At 41.3% G+C, this 13,708-nt stretch overlaps 1 protein-coding gene across 1 annotated transcript in view; it reads right to left on the bottom strand.

The window, feature by feature from the left end:
* Positions 1–389: 389 nt before the first annotated feature.
* The window catches only part of CRPPA (CDP-L-ribitol pyrophosphorylase A), a 185,638-nt gene continuing 172,319 nt past the window's right edge, over positions 390–13,708 (bottom strand). The window contains exon 10 of the mRNA XM_054020278.1: positions 390–1,416. Within this exon, the coding sequence (XP_053876253.1) occupies positions 1,312–1,416 (105 nt within the window). The 3' untranslated portion in view covers positions 390–1,311. The remainder of the gene's footprint in view (positions 1,417–13,708) is intronic.

Below are 13,708 nucleotides of genomic sequence, written 5' to 3'. Positions count from 1 at the left end.
AATTCCCCATATGCCTGTAAGTCAAGGAACAATATTCCCCCTTCTATGACCTCAGAGGTGCAGTGCAATTCTCCAGCATTATGCCAAGGCCCAATTGCCATGCTGACAGACTTTATCCCTGGGAAGACTGCAGTGACAGGTCAGCAGCAAAATGCATTGCATGGCTGGTTTCAAGGGGACATTTCCCCTTGGAATAGGAGCCATCTCTAAGCCTGGAGATGGTGGGAGGTTCATGGGAGCACATGTGGGGCAGCCACTTATGCGCTGAATATTTCACAAAGTTCTTGTTCCAATTACAATGAAGTCAACAAGAGTTCCTAAGAATGTAATCTAACCTATTCACAAATTGTGGAAACACAGTACCAAAAAAACATGAAGACCGCAGGGGGTTATATGCTGCCAGAAGCAGTAGAGAAATGTTCATGTTAAGCTAGTGGAACACTTGAAAATATTCAATGCAGATAAGTGAAAACTTCTTATTCTACCCTCCTCCCTAAGCCATCTTCATTTAAAAGTCAAAACACCCTCCATGCATTAGCAGTTATAATACTGTCTTCCAGATGATGGTGTAACAAACACATATATCAAACAGAAAATCAGAGTGACACAAAAACTGAAGAGGCAGCTCAATTATTTAAGAAGAGAGTCTTTCTTCTGTCTTATTTCTCCACTACCATCAGAATTGATAAGCTTTAAAAATAATTAATTCCCACCACAATGAATTCCTAATTCTGCACTCCCAAGATAGGCTATTACATCTCATATGGTATGTTCAAATGTATTTTTAAAATTTAATCTTCATTCTCTGGGGAATGAGGACCAGATCCTGAAAACACTATCAGGATACTTTCATTAAAGTCAAAGGGACTATGCCTTGTATTAAAATCTAAACCTAATAGTAAATGCAGGATCAACCCCTCAATCATTTTCATGTAAAGAGCACCAGTTGTGCTTTAATATCATATATGTTATCTGGTTGAAAAGAAATTTGTGCTTAGATCAAGTGCTTCGGACATGAAAGGACTAAATAGCATCATTCAGTGGTAGTTTTTGAAATGATTAGTACCTCACATATAATGCTTCAATATAAACACTTCAAAGTATAATACCTGGTGCACCTCATAGCACCTTCTATTTCATTTCCACTTGCATCTCAACACAATGTCAGACTTACAATTTATGCTGATAAAAGATCCTAAAAGCAAACTTTGTAAGTCTAGTGATTTTGTCACAGAGTAAAATGTTTCAAGAACATTGGTAAACACATGATGATAAAGAAATACTTCTGATAGCTACAAATTATTTAGTTATTCATGCTACCAACAGCTGGCCAATCAGCTCTGGGTTTCTGTCCTTTATTAATGCAGAGATAATGGCAGCAGCAGAATTTATGGTCTCCTGAAGCTTCGGATCATCCTGAAAGAAAAAGGAATAGCCTGTGAGCAATTATGAAAAAAGTTAATCGCACTTAACACCCATTTTAAAATATGCACAATCAGCTTATGACTTCTGACACAAATTCAAAATGTGTTACATTTACCAGTATAAAAACCTTCCAAAAATGTTGATTGTTTATAAAAGAAAATGTCGTACTAATGTCAGTTCTCCAATCTATACCATAAAAAACATCTGTAGACAGAAATAGAATGTAAACAAAGAGTATGCAACACATTTTAATTGTTTCAGGTTAATGACATGAGATCGCCTCAATTAAGAGATGATCCAAAATGAAACCTTGTTTCCAGACTCCCTCTTCCCAACTTGTGTTTGAAAACTGAACATAACTACAAATTCTGTATGCAGCTTTCCAATAGGCAGAAGCAAAACCCAGAATCCTAATACCCTCACACTTTAGGGTTTGGGAAATCTGGATCCAAATTTAGGTCCAAATTAAACAAAGCATTGAAGCACATACTTAACTTTAAGCATATGCTTAAATCCAGTCCTATTCAGCAAAGCACTTAAACATGTGACTTCAATGAGATTTAAACATTGGGGCCTTAGTGATTTGAGTCTATCTTTGTTCAAACAATCAAAGAAGTTAATCTGTTCTTGGTAGGCAAGTATAAAGGCCAAAAAAAGGATGGTACAACATAACTGGCACTCTAGTACGATATGAAGCGCCTTAACAGGCAGTGGAGATCAGTTTTTCAAAGGGAATTCAGTCTGGCTTCCAAATTTTCCTAATTATATGCAAATAAAAAGCCAAATCTGTATGGACAATTAGTATCTCCACCTGCACACTGATTAGATATCAATGGATATAACCAGCAGTAAGTCATTGGTGGGAGTGATATGCGTGCAGCCAAGGCCAGCCCTAGACCAAATGGTGCCTCAGGCAAGAAGCCATGTTCAGCACCACCCCTCAATTTATTAAACTTTTGAATACCTTATTTTTATTGCATTTATAGCCCGTTTAGTGACTTTGATTCATGATTTGCATGCATGATTTATGCGTACAAGACAATAAATTTGCATGCTAGAATCTGTAAATCTGTATTTATTTAGGCCACATATGCCATGCAAATAAAAAAAATTGTTTCCTCTAAGCTTGTAGAAACTTTTTAGTTTTAAGAATAACTGAAATGTACCAAAATCAAAAAACTGAACCAACATTGAGCGGACCAGTATTAAATAGTGTTACAGTAGTGAAAACAGACAGTATTAGTGAGAGCAAAAGTCTATGTTCTGCAGTCAAAAAGTCAAACATTACATACAGAGTATGGCAAAAGTAGTAAAAATATTTCTTTTATACTGTTTCATAGATAGGGGTTCAGTAGATATCTCTGGAATTAAATATGTCCTTTATTAGTTGCCACTTACACTCTTCAAGCAAGTCTGAAAGTCTTCAAGTCACTCTCACAATAACACAGTAAAATAAGGTTCACAATATCGCAGCTGGGCTCTTACTTCTCTTCAGTTTGTTCTTATATCTCACTGACTGACTGGCGATGCCTTGCCCCTTATATACCTGCGAGGGCATGGCTGACAACATTCTAGGAGGCTTGAGGAAAATGTAGTTCTCAAAAAGTCTGTAAGGTTCCATGAGATTCCACAAACATCCAGAACATTCTAGGAGGTTAGTGAAAAATGAATCCATATATGGAATACCTGAACATGTTACTTCAAACATTCTATTTTCCCTTTTGTTGCTAACAACAAAAACAGCATTCTGAGCCTGCACCAGCGAAGCCCGGCATCCCAGGCAGTCACCTGGGTCACCTGCCCCTAAATCCAGCCCTGTGTGCAGCAGTGGAACAAAAGTCAGATTTCTAAAGAGGATTCAGAAAAGAAGATGCTGAGTCAATGATTATAGATGGCATGTTCAAGAAACCTGAGTTAATGGATAGAGGGAACTGATATAAAGGTGAAGATAGTCAAGTGCTGGCTTTTTAAGGAGACTGAGTACTGCATGGGGAAATGCAGAATGAGTATACAAGTACAGGAGTTAGACGTTAAGAGTAAGAGGCCTTAAAGTCTAATTGGGAGTGAAAGGAAAATGGATATTGGCCAGGGGGGCAGTGGAGAAGCTCACTGTTTTATGCTCATTTTTAAGAAAATGATGAGAACCAGGGAAGAGAGGGAAGTTGGAAGAACTGGAAGAGGGGGTTTAAAGAGAGGACTGAAGTTAGAGAAGGGGTGCTTGGGGTTGTAGTTTTAAGTAGGGCTGTCAAGTGATTAAAAAAAATAATCACGATTAATCACGTGATTAAAAAAATGAATCGCAATTAATTGCACTGTTAAAGAATAATGGAATACTTATTTAAATATTTCTGGATGTTTTCTACATTTTCAGATCTATTGATTTCAATTACCACACAGAATACAAAGTGTACAATGCTCACTTTATATCATTATTTTTATTACAAATATTTGCACAGTAAAAAACAAAAGAAATAGTATTTTTCAATTCAACTAATACAAATAAGGTAGTGCAATCTTTTTATCATGAAAGCTGAACTTACACATGTAGAATTATGTACAAAATAAATAATGACTCAAAAATAAAACAATGTAAAACTTTAGAGCCTACACGACCACTTAGTCCTACTTCTTGTTCAGCCAACTGCTCAGACAAGTTTGTTTACATTTGCAGGAGATAATATTGCCCGCTTCTTGTTTACAATGTCACCTGAAAGTGACAACAGGTTTTCTCATGGCACTGTTGTAACGGGCGCCACAAGATATTTACGTGCCAGATTCACTAAAATTCATATGTCCCTTCATGCTTCAACCACCATTCCAGAAGACATGCGTCCATGCTGATGATGGGTTCTGCTTGATAATGATCCAAAGCAGTGAAGCCAGATGCATGTTCATTTTCACCATCTGAGTCAGATGCCATCAGCAGAAAGTTGGTTTTCTTTTTTGATGGTTCATAGAATCACAGAATATCAGGGTTGAATATCAGGAGATCATCTAGTTCAACCCCTTGCTCAGAGCAGGACCAATCCCCAGACAGATTTTTGCCCAAGATCCCTAAATGGCCCCCTCAAAGATTGAACTCAGAAGCCTGGGTTTAGCAGGCCAATGCTCAAACCACTGAGCTATTCCCCCCAGGTTGAAGTTCTGTAGTTTCCGCATTGGAGTGTTGTTCTTTTAAGACTTCTGAAAGCATGCTCCTGCTCCACACCTCATCCCTCTCAGATTTTGGAAGGCACTTCAGATTCTTAAATCTTGAGTAGCTGTAGCTATCTTTAGAAATCTCACATTTCTTCTTTGCATTTTGTCAAATTTGCAGTGAAAGTGTTCCTAAAACGAACAACATGTGCTGGGTCATCATCCGAGATTGCTATAACATGAAATATATGGCAGAATGCGGGTAATACAGAGCAGGAAGCATGCAATTCTCCCCCAAGAAGTTCTGTCACAAATTTAATTAACACATTTTTTTAACGAGCATCATCAGCATGGAAGCATGTCCTCTGGAATGGTGGCCGAAGCACAAAAGGGCATACAAATGTTTAGCATATCTGGCATGTAAATACCTTGCAATGCCAGCTATGAAAGTGCCATGCAAGTGCCTGTTCTCACTTTCAGGTGACATTGTAAATAAGAAGCGGGCAGCATTATGTCCTGTAAATGTAGACAAACTTGTCTTAGCGATTGGCTGAACAAGAAGTGGGACTGAGTGGACCTGTAGGTTCTAAAGTTTTACATTGTTTTGTTTTTTGAGTGCAGTTTATGTAACAAAAAACAATCTACATTTGTAAATTGCACTTTCACAATAAAGAGATTGCACTACAGTACTTGTATGAGGTGAACTGAAAAATACTATTTCTTTTGTTTATCATTTTTACATTGCAAATATTTGTAATCAAAAATAATAATATGAAGTGAGCACTATACACTTTGTATTCTGTGTTGCAATTGAAATCAATATATTTGAAAATGTAGAAAAATATCCAAAATATTTAATTAATTTCAATTGGTATTATATTGTTTATCAGTGCGATTAAAAGTGCGATTAATTTCTTAAATCGCGATTAATTTTTTTGAGTTAATCATGTGAGATAACTGCGATTAATCAACAGCCCTAGTTTTAAGATGATAAGGGAATAAAGCAGAGCTATTCTGTTGCACATTGGCTCATCCCAGGTAAGTCACTTTATCTGCTGCTTATCTGAGATGCACAGTTTACACATGAGCCTTTAGTCATTAGTTTGGAAATATGAATGATTGGGTCAGACTAGAATTTTGTCCTAAAAGTCCATTTTTGAAAACAGTTGTCATGTATACAGAGAAAACATGGTAATACCTAGATATAGTAACCATTTCATGTATTTTTGATGCCTAGGAGGATTAGTCAATGTTATTTACTAGTAGCCTGCAAAATTCTCTGAGTTAAAAATAACAATCACAGCCAATGAGAACACAGATGTTTAATGTTCACTTATGGTTAAATCCTGTACTTCTTACTCAGACAAAACTCCCAATTAGCGCAGGGGAGTTCTGGATAAACAAGGAGTGCAGAATTGGCCTCATGGGGCCTGACTCTCCATTGTCTTTCATTTTATGTAGACATTTACACACTTGTGCAAAGTGGGTGTCAGAAGATGCCATTCTGGTTTTTGCCCACTTTGCACAGGTGTAAATTACAGCGCAAGATGCAATGGATGGGGAATCAGGCCCATAGGGCCATACAAACATTTTAATTGTTTTCCAGATTTAGTAACACACTTCTTGAAATTCAGCAGGAACAAACTCTGGTCTCCATTTTTGTTTAGTTTGTGGTTGCAGTGTGGAGAGGTGCTTCACAATTACAGACATTACGTTTTCTAAATGGGCTTCCAGCCATATCTGAAGTTGGCCAAATTTGTATACTTTTTTTTTTTTTTTAAAGAGAAAAAAAATACACCTGGCCAGGAATACTCTTAACGTTTCTCCTAATAAATCTTTCCACATCCTCTGTTGGTTACTGGATTCTATACAGTTCCTTTGTTGTAATAAATTATTTCAGTTTTTGAACATGAAAGGAAGCGAGAGAGGAAAATTTAGCTTTCACTATTTTAAAGCAAGGGACTTAAAGTGACATTGTGAGGTCCAATTTGACAGAAAAAATAGTTTTAATAAAAGCTTTTACCAAATCTACAGCCAACTGAAAGATTGTTATGATCATTTTAAAATTCCAAGGGAAAGATTTGAAAAAGAAAATCCTCTGGGGTATTTGCAACCCACACACTGCAGCAGTGTGCTGTGTAGAGGAAGCTGAAACGAGAACCTGATTAGAAACTGAGTAGTCTATTTTTGTGTGTGTAGGATGAAAGAAATACAAAACATAAATAGCATAAATAATTAAAAGTAATATTGATTTTTAAAATTATTTCACTCTTAATAACCTAAGCTGTAACACAGTTAATGAAATCTGTTGGTTCCTTTTTAATATGTTTAGCCTAACAATTTCCTTTTAAAATCAATCTTTGAGAACTATTGGAACATTTGAGCTGCCACTCCAGTTCAGACCATCATTACATCCAGTCTGGTAGCCTGTCTTTGACAGTGACCAGCAGCAGATGCATTACAAGACTATGTAATACTCAGTATAAGTCTGGATATATTCTAATATAACTTGTTTTATTTACACACCTATACCAGTTCTGGAATGAGATGCTCAAACAGCATGCAGGACAATACCTTCTTCCAGGAATTTCAGACCGACACCAATGCCTGGTACCCAGGGAGAAACTCTGCCTCAAGAATAGACTCTAATCAGAGCCCAAGGCAGACAAACTCTCCTGCTGTTTGCACAGCTCCCACATTCCTACAGCTGTCTCTATACAGAAACTCAAATAGCTCAAAACTAACAACACAGTATGCTTTCCCAAAAGTCAAAACTAGCTTGCACATGAAGAATCAGTACTGTGGTATCTGACTGTCATATATCCAGGAATAATCCTTTCTATTGCTCTTCCCTGGGCCTTTTCTATTTCTGCTATAACTTTTTTATAGTTACAGTGGTTAACTTTTTGGTAGCCAACGTTGAATATGGTATTCATAACATTGACTTGTGGAATCATAGGATTGGAAAGGACCTCGAGAGGTCATCTAGTCCAGTCCTCTGCACTCATGGCAGGACTAAGTGTTATGAAGACCATCCCTGACAGGTGTTTGTCTAGCCTGCTCTTAAAAATCTTCAATGATGGAGATTCCACAACCTTCCTAGGCAATTTATTCCAGTGCTTAACCACCCTGACAGGAAGATTTTCCTAATGTCCCTTGCTGCAATTTAAGCCCATTGCTTCTTCTCCTATCCTCAGAGGTTAAGGAGAACAATTTTTCTTCCTTGTATTTGTATTATGTATTTTGTATTATGTATTTATTATGTATTTATTATGTATCTGTATGATGTATTTTCTCACTCCTCCTTGTATTTGTATTATGTATTTAAAAACAGTTATCATGTCCCCTCTCAGTCTTCTCTTCTCCAGACTAAACAAACCCAATTTTTTTAGTCTTCCCTCACAGATCATGTTTTCTAGACCTTTAATCATTTTTGTTGCTCTTCTCTGGACTTTCTCCCATAAGTCTACATCTTTCCTAAAATGTGGCACCCAGTACTGTATACAATGCTCCAGTTGAGGCCTAATCAGCGTGGAGTAGAGCAGAAGAATTACTTCTTGTATCTTGCTTACAACACTCGTGCTATTACATCCCACAATGATGTTTGCTTTTTGCAACAGTGTTATACGGTTGGCTCATATTCAGCTTGTGATCCACTATAACCCCCAGATTCCTTTCTGCAGTATTCCTTCCTTTTGTATGTGCAACTGATTGTTCCTTCCCAAGTGAAGGAATGGTAATATTATGGTAATAATGGTAATGTTATCTTTTCAGTGTTCGGCTCTATCTTTTCCTGAATGTAGCCTGATGATTTCATTGCTTTTCAGACCATTGGTGTTTACTGAGCTGAAATTTGCATTGAGCGATAATGATACCTAACTTTTCCCCAAGTAGCTACAGTTAATTTGAAATCCATCATTGTTTACTCAGAACACAAACTAGAATTCAAACTACAAAAAAATGAAAAGTTTAAGAGCTCTCCTAATTTAGAGAGGAGCTAGTAAGTGAACATATGAATCCCCATAGGTATATCTTGAGAACTCCCAAGTTTCTGACACTTGCAGTGTCATTCTTGGAATTAGTGCTGAATAAAATGGGTAGTGCATCCACAGAGGCCTCAGTAAGGATGCCAGGATCAATCTAATTTACCACCCTAATCCCATCCTACAGGCCCCCAAGCATCCTTTGTATTAGTGGTACAATCTTTCAAAAATCTCTTTACTGGTTACAGAAAGCCAAATAATCAAGTAGAGCTAGGGCTTCACATGGCTAGTTGCTTGAGAAGTTTAGATACAATGTAAACCATGGCACAGAATAGGATGTAAGAACAAAACGCTCAATAGAGATCTTGTATGCAGTCCTCAATAATTATCTCACATTATTGTCCACCCACTGTTCAGTTCACTACATTTAGAGGATAAAATGTACTACTACTCATTCAATGCTTGTAGATTAAGCAAGACTAGTTCTTTTACTTAACAAAAGTTTTCAAAGTCTGATTCATAGGCAGAAATACCTTTATGAATTAATATGATTAACTTTCCCCAGGCTCAGCTGGCATAACCCAAAAACCTCTTGTCTTATTCACTGTCTACTCACAGTGGCAGATTAGTCACTGGGCCAACGGGGCCTGTGCCCAAGGGCCCCAGACGACTGGGGGGCCCCCCGGAAAAAATCTGCCACCGCTGTAAGGCCAGAGCCCCGGCCACCGGGGCAAGGGAAGCCCACATGCCCTGAACCTGCTCTACGGCAGCAGCTGCCAGATGGGGGAAGCCCCCGCCCAGTGGTCCCCAAGCCTGTCCCCAGCAGAAGCTATGGGACAGGGACCCCATCCCTGGCAGAAGCCGTGGAGCGGCAGGGCAAGCCCCTCCCCTCAATGGCCTCCAACCCCATCCTTGGCAGTAGCCGCAGGGCAGCAGGGAAAACCCCCATGCCCAACCCACTCTCTGGCAGAAGCGCCAGGCAGGCGGGGCGGGAGAAACCTCAGCATCCCAACCCTGGTCCCCTGCAGAACCGCGGGGAGAGGCAGAGGAAGCCCCAGCACCCGGATTACTGTGCAGCATTGGGACTGGAGGAGCTCTCACTCTCCACTGCAGCCTCAGGGTTGTGGCGTGGAGACAGAGCTTCTCCGGTCTTGGGGCTGCAGTGGACAGGGGGTGGGCAGAAAGGAGCATAAGGGGTTGCAGCACTGCAGTGGGAGAGAGAACCTGGGTGGAACAGGGTCAGCCCCGGGGAAAGGGCAGAAAGGGATGGGGCTGTGGGTTCGGCCACAGGCTGAAGGGGCAAAATAGGGGCAGAGCTGCAGGCGGACGGGGTGGGGAGGGGCCCCCACTTGTGCTGGTCCAGGGACCCAGGAAACCTTAATCTGCCTCTGTCCTACTCATTTCATCCAGTTGATTTAAGTGAGTCTCATAAAAACCCTTTTCTTCGCCATTAATAAAAGGATTTTTTGATTGTTAAAATGGATGACTAACTACATTTATATACCACGAACAAAACTTTTATCACTTTATTTTTTAGTACATTGAAAAAGGAAGTACTTAAAACATTGCCAACTTTATAAATCATAAATCCATATAACAAAATGTTGATTCCAAAATAATATCCACTTTCTGTCCATTGTTAAATAGTAAAAAATTCCAAATATATAATGATTGTTATTCACATTCATAATCAGGGCCGGCTCTAGGGTTTTGGCCGCCCCAAGCAGCCAAAAAAAAAAAAAAAAAAAAAGCCGCGATCGCGATCTGCAGCGGTAATTCGGCAGGAGGTCCTTTGCTCCCAGTGGGAGTGAGGGACCGTCTGCCGAATTGCCGCCGAATACCTGGACGTGCCGCCCCTCTCCGGAGTGGCGGCCCCAAGCATCTGCTTGCCAGGCTGGTGCCTGGAGCCGGCCCTGTTCATAATGCACATGATGTAGAGTTGTTAGGTTTAAAAGGTTTTTCCGGTCTACAGGATGAGGCTGGTAAGGGGTACAGGAGCAGAGTTAAAAACAGTGTTTGGAACATGCAATGAGATATTTCACCCCTGTGCATTTATTTAAGAAACTGGGAGGATATTATAAAATGTATTGACATTCTCTTAACTGTTTATTCCCATACTTTAACATGTTTAGGTCTTTTTTTTTTTTTTTAACTGGAATTGATATACATATATTTTTTTACTGCTTGATATACATATATTTCATCTGAATATTAACTAGCTTAATTTAAAGCACAGCTTGAGAAATTTATCTGACACTCATAAACCTGAGGACTAGGCCTGCTATCCCGGGTGAAAAATATCCATGCAGGTATCCTCCCTGTCTCTTAAAACCACAGACCTTTTAATATGACAGAGGTTCTTCAATTTCATTGTATCACGACCCCCTTTGGACAACAAAGTTACTACATGATCCCAGGAGGGAGGGGGCTGCAGCCCAAGCCCCGCTGCTTCGAGTGGGGGTGGAGGGGGCCGCAGCCCAAGCCCCGCTGACCCGAGTGGGGTTGGAGCTCAGGCTTCAGCTTCAGCCCTGGGTCCCAGTATGTCTAATGCTGGCCCTGGAGACCCCATTAAAATGGGGTCGCATATCACTCTGGAGTCCTGACCCACAGTTTGAGAACCACTGGCCTACCTCCTCCTTCAGATGCTTCCATGCTACATTTTTATTCATGCCACTTGCCAAAGGACCTACTGAGAAATGACATTTCAGACATGATACCAATACAATTGTTTACCTCAATAAGAAGATATCTAAGCAGATAATTTAGAGAGAAAAGAAAATTTTCACTGAACATCTTTAGTTTTCCTTTCAAATAATAAACAACAAATTAATGTAGCATTCGGGTTCAAATATAAAGTACAATCTAGTAGGATCAGAACACAAGTAGTACACAGGAGACAGGTTGCAGTCAATGAACTTTCAGTCCAATTGGGTCAGGGTCAGCTCTAGATTTTTTGCTGCCACAAGCAAAAAATGTTTTGGCTGCCCCCCACCCCAGCCCTGGGCTCTTCCCCTCTCCCCCACCCCCCAAACTGCACCCTCCTGCCGCCCCAGCCCTGGGTCACTGGTAACTCGCTCCCAGGGCGGGTCATTCAGCAGGAATTTTGGATGTGCACAGAACACAGACAGGATTGGTTCCCATATGGTTACAGAACTGCAGTAAAGTGGAAAAATTTTCAGCTTGTGTGACTGGAGGATATCTGGATGCATATTATAAGAATGTCCTACATAAATGAGAAAAAGTTGAGGTGCCTTTATTATTCTTTTGTTCCATTCTTTGTTTCTATGGGGAATGCACTATCACGGTCTTCCTTTTAAACAAATAAAACTAAAACTTAAAAAAGCAATGACTGTTGAAAATAGCAATTCCAGTCCTAATAACCACTGGGAAGCATTTCTTGCTCAATTTATTCTACGTTTTCTACAGCAAGTTACAGTGGATCAGTATATTTGATTTGGGGGCAATGAAGTAACAGCTGCCCAAATTGAGCTTGAGCACTCCTCAACTTAGAGGGTGTTCAAATCTGGAAGGCAGGTGCTAGATTCCCTTTCTGAATATTAGCTATATCTGGAAAGGAAAAGTCAATTTCTGCTTCCATGGCTCAGAAGTGAAAATCCTCCTAAGTGCCTGGTACTGTATCTAAAGCTGCCCAGGTCCAGAGCCTCCCCTCCCTTACTTTTCATTTTAAATTCTAGTGGGATCCACATACCTCCCTTGCTAAGCTTCAGATAGAGAGGTGCACCGTCCATTTAGTCCCCCAAATTCCTTCTTTGGGGGAGAGCCCAGGGCTGGGGCGGCAGGAGGTGCGGGGGGGGGGGGGGGGGGCCCAGAGCTGGGGCAGCAGGGGGTGCAGGGGGGAAGAGCCCAGGACTGGGGCAGCAGGGAGTGCGGGGGGGGGGGGGGGGGAAGAGCCCAGAGCTGGGGCAGCAGGAGGGTGCAGATGGGGGCCAGAGCTGGGGCAGCAGGGGGTGCGGGGGGGGAGAAGAGCCCAGGGCTGGGGCAGCAGGGGAGTGCAGGTGGAGGCCAGAGCTGGGGCAGCAGGGGGTGTGGGCGGGGGAAAGTACAGGGCTGGGGCAATACAGGGGTGCGGGGGGAGCCCAGGGCAGGGCGGGGAGGGTGCCACAAAAAACCTAGAGCTGGCTCTGTTCCTACCATTCACAGCAAGCTGCAGATTTTAGTTCCATACTCCTTCCCCCACCCTTTCCTGTTGCTAGTGGCCAAGGGAATGCTGGGAAATGTAGTTCTTTCCCTGCTCCAGGGCTGGCTCTATAGGCAGGGAGCTAAACAAGGAACTACAGCTCCCAGGGCCCCCTGTTGGTTCTCAGCTCCCATGCTGGATTCTTGCACCCCTTGCAAATCTGCTGCCCCAAGCAACTGCTTGCTTTGCTGGTGCCTAGAGCCGGCCCTGAATCAAGTACTTCTTCACTTCCACACTAACGTTAGATCATTATTCACTATATCATAACTTGATACTTATTCTTACACTAACTACAGTGCATACAGGTATTGTCTGTCATGAAGGGCCGGCTCCAGGGTTTTGGCCGCCCCAAGCAGTCAAAAAAAAAAAAAAAAGTCACGATCGCGATCTGTGGCGGCAATTCGGCGGAAGGTCTTTCACTCTGAGCGGGAGTGAGGGACCGTCCGCCAAATTGCCACCGAATAGCTGGACCTGCCTCCCCTCTCCGGAGTGGCCGCCCCAACCACCTGCTTGCCAAGCTGGTGCCTGGAGCCAGCCCTGCTGTCATGAGTAACTGGAAAGCCATCGACTTTTGAACTTATTGACTGTTTACAAAGTAGCAGAAAATAAAACTAAACAGTACAATAATTCCATTTGCTGATTCTTGGAAGCTTCTAGAGTTGATGGTAATACAAGAGAAAATATTGTTCAACCCCAAAGCTTCAATACTGCTTATCCTGGCAAGGTCTATGTGACTTCCCTGCCCTCATTCTTTTCACGTCTCTCTAGTTTTTGTAAAAGCGTTGTTATAGTAATTACTTTAAAAAACAGTTCTATGGCAAACAAAACAAAACACACCTTCCACAACAACAACAAAGGAGTGTCTTGTAAAGCACAGTCTCCTAATGCCCACTCTTTGTGGTTCAGACACAGGGAATGAGAGTCAGGAGAGTTTGGTGCTTTCGTTCCCCATTGACTATCCTCAGCT

Source organism: Malaclemys terrapin, chromosome 2 (genome assembly GCF_027887155.1).
Source record: "Malaclemys terrapin pileata isolate rMalTer1 chromosome 2, rMalTer1.hap1, whole genome shotgun sequence".
NCBI lineage: Eukaryota > Metazoa > Chordata > Testudines > Emydidae > Malaclemys > Malaclemys terrapin.
Note: the sequence above shows the minus strand (reverse complement) of the source record. Positions and strands in the feature narration are given on the sequence as shown.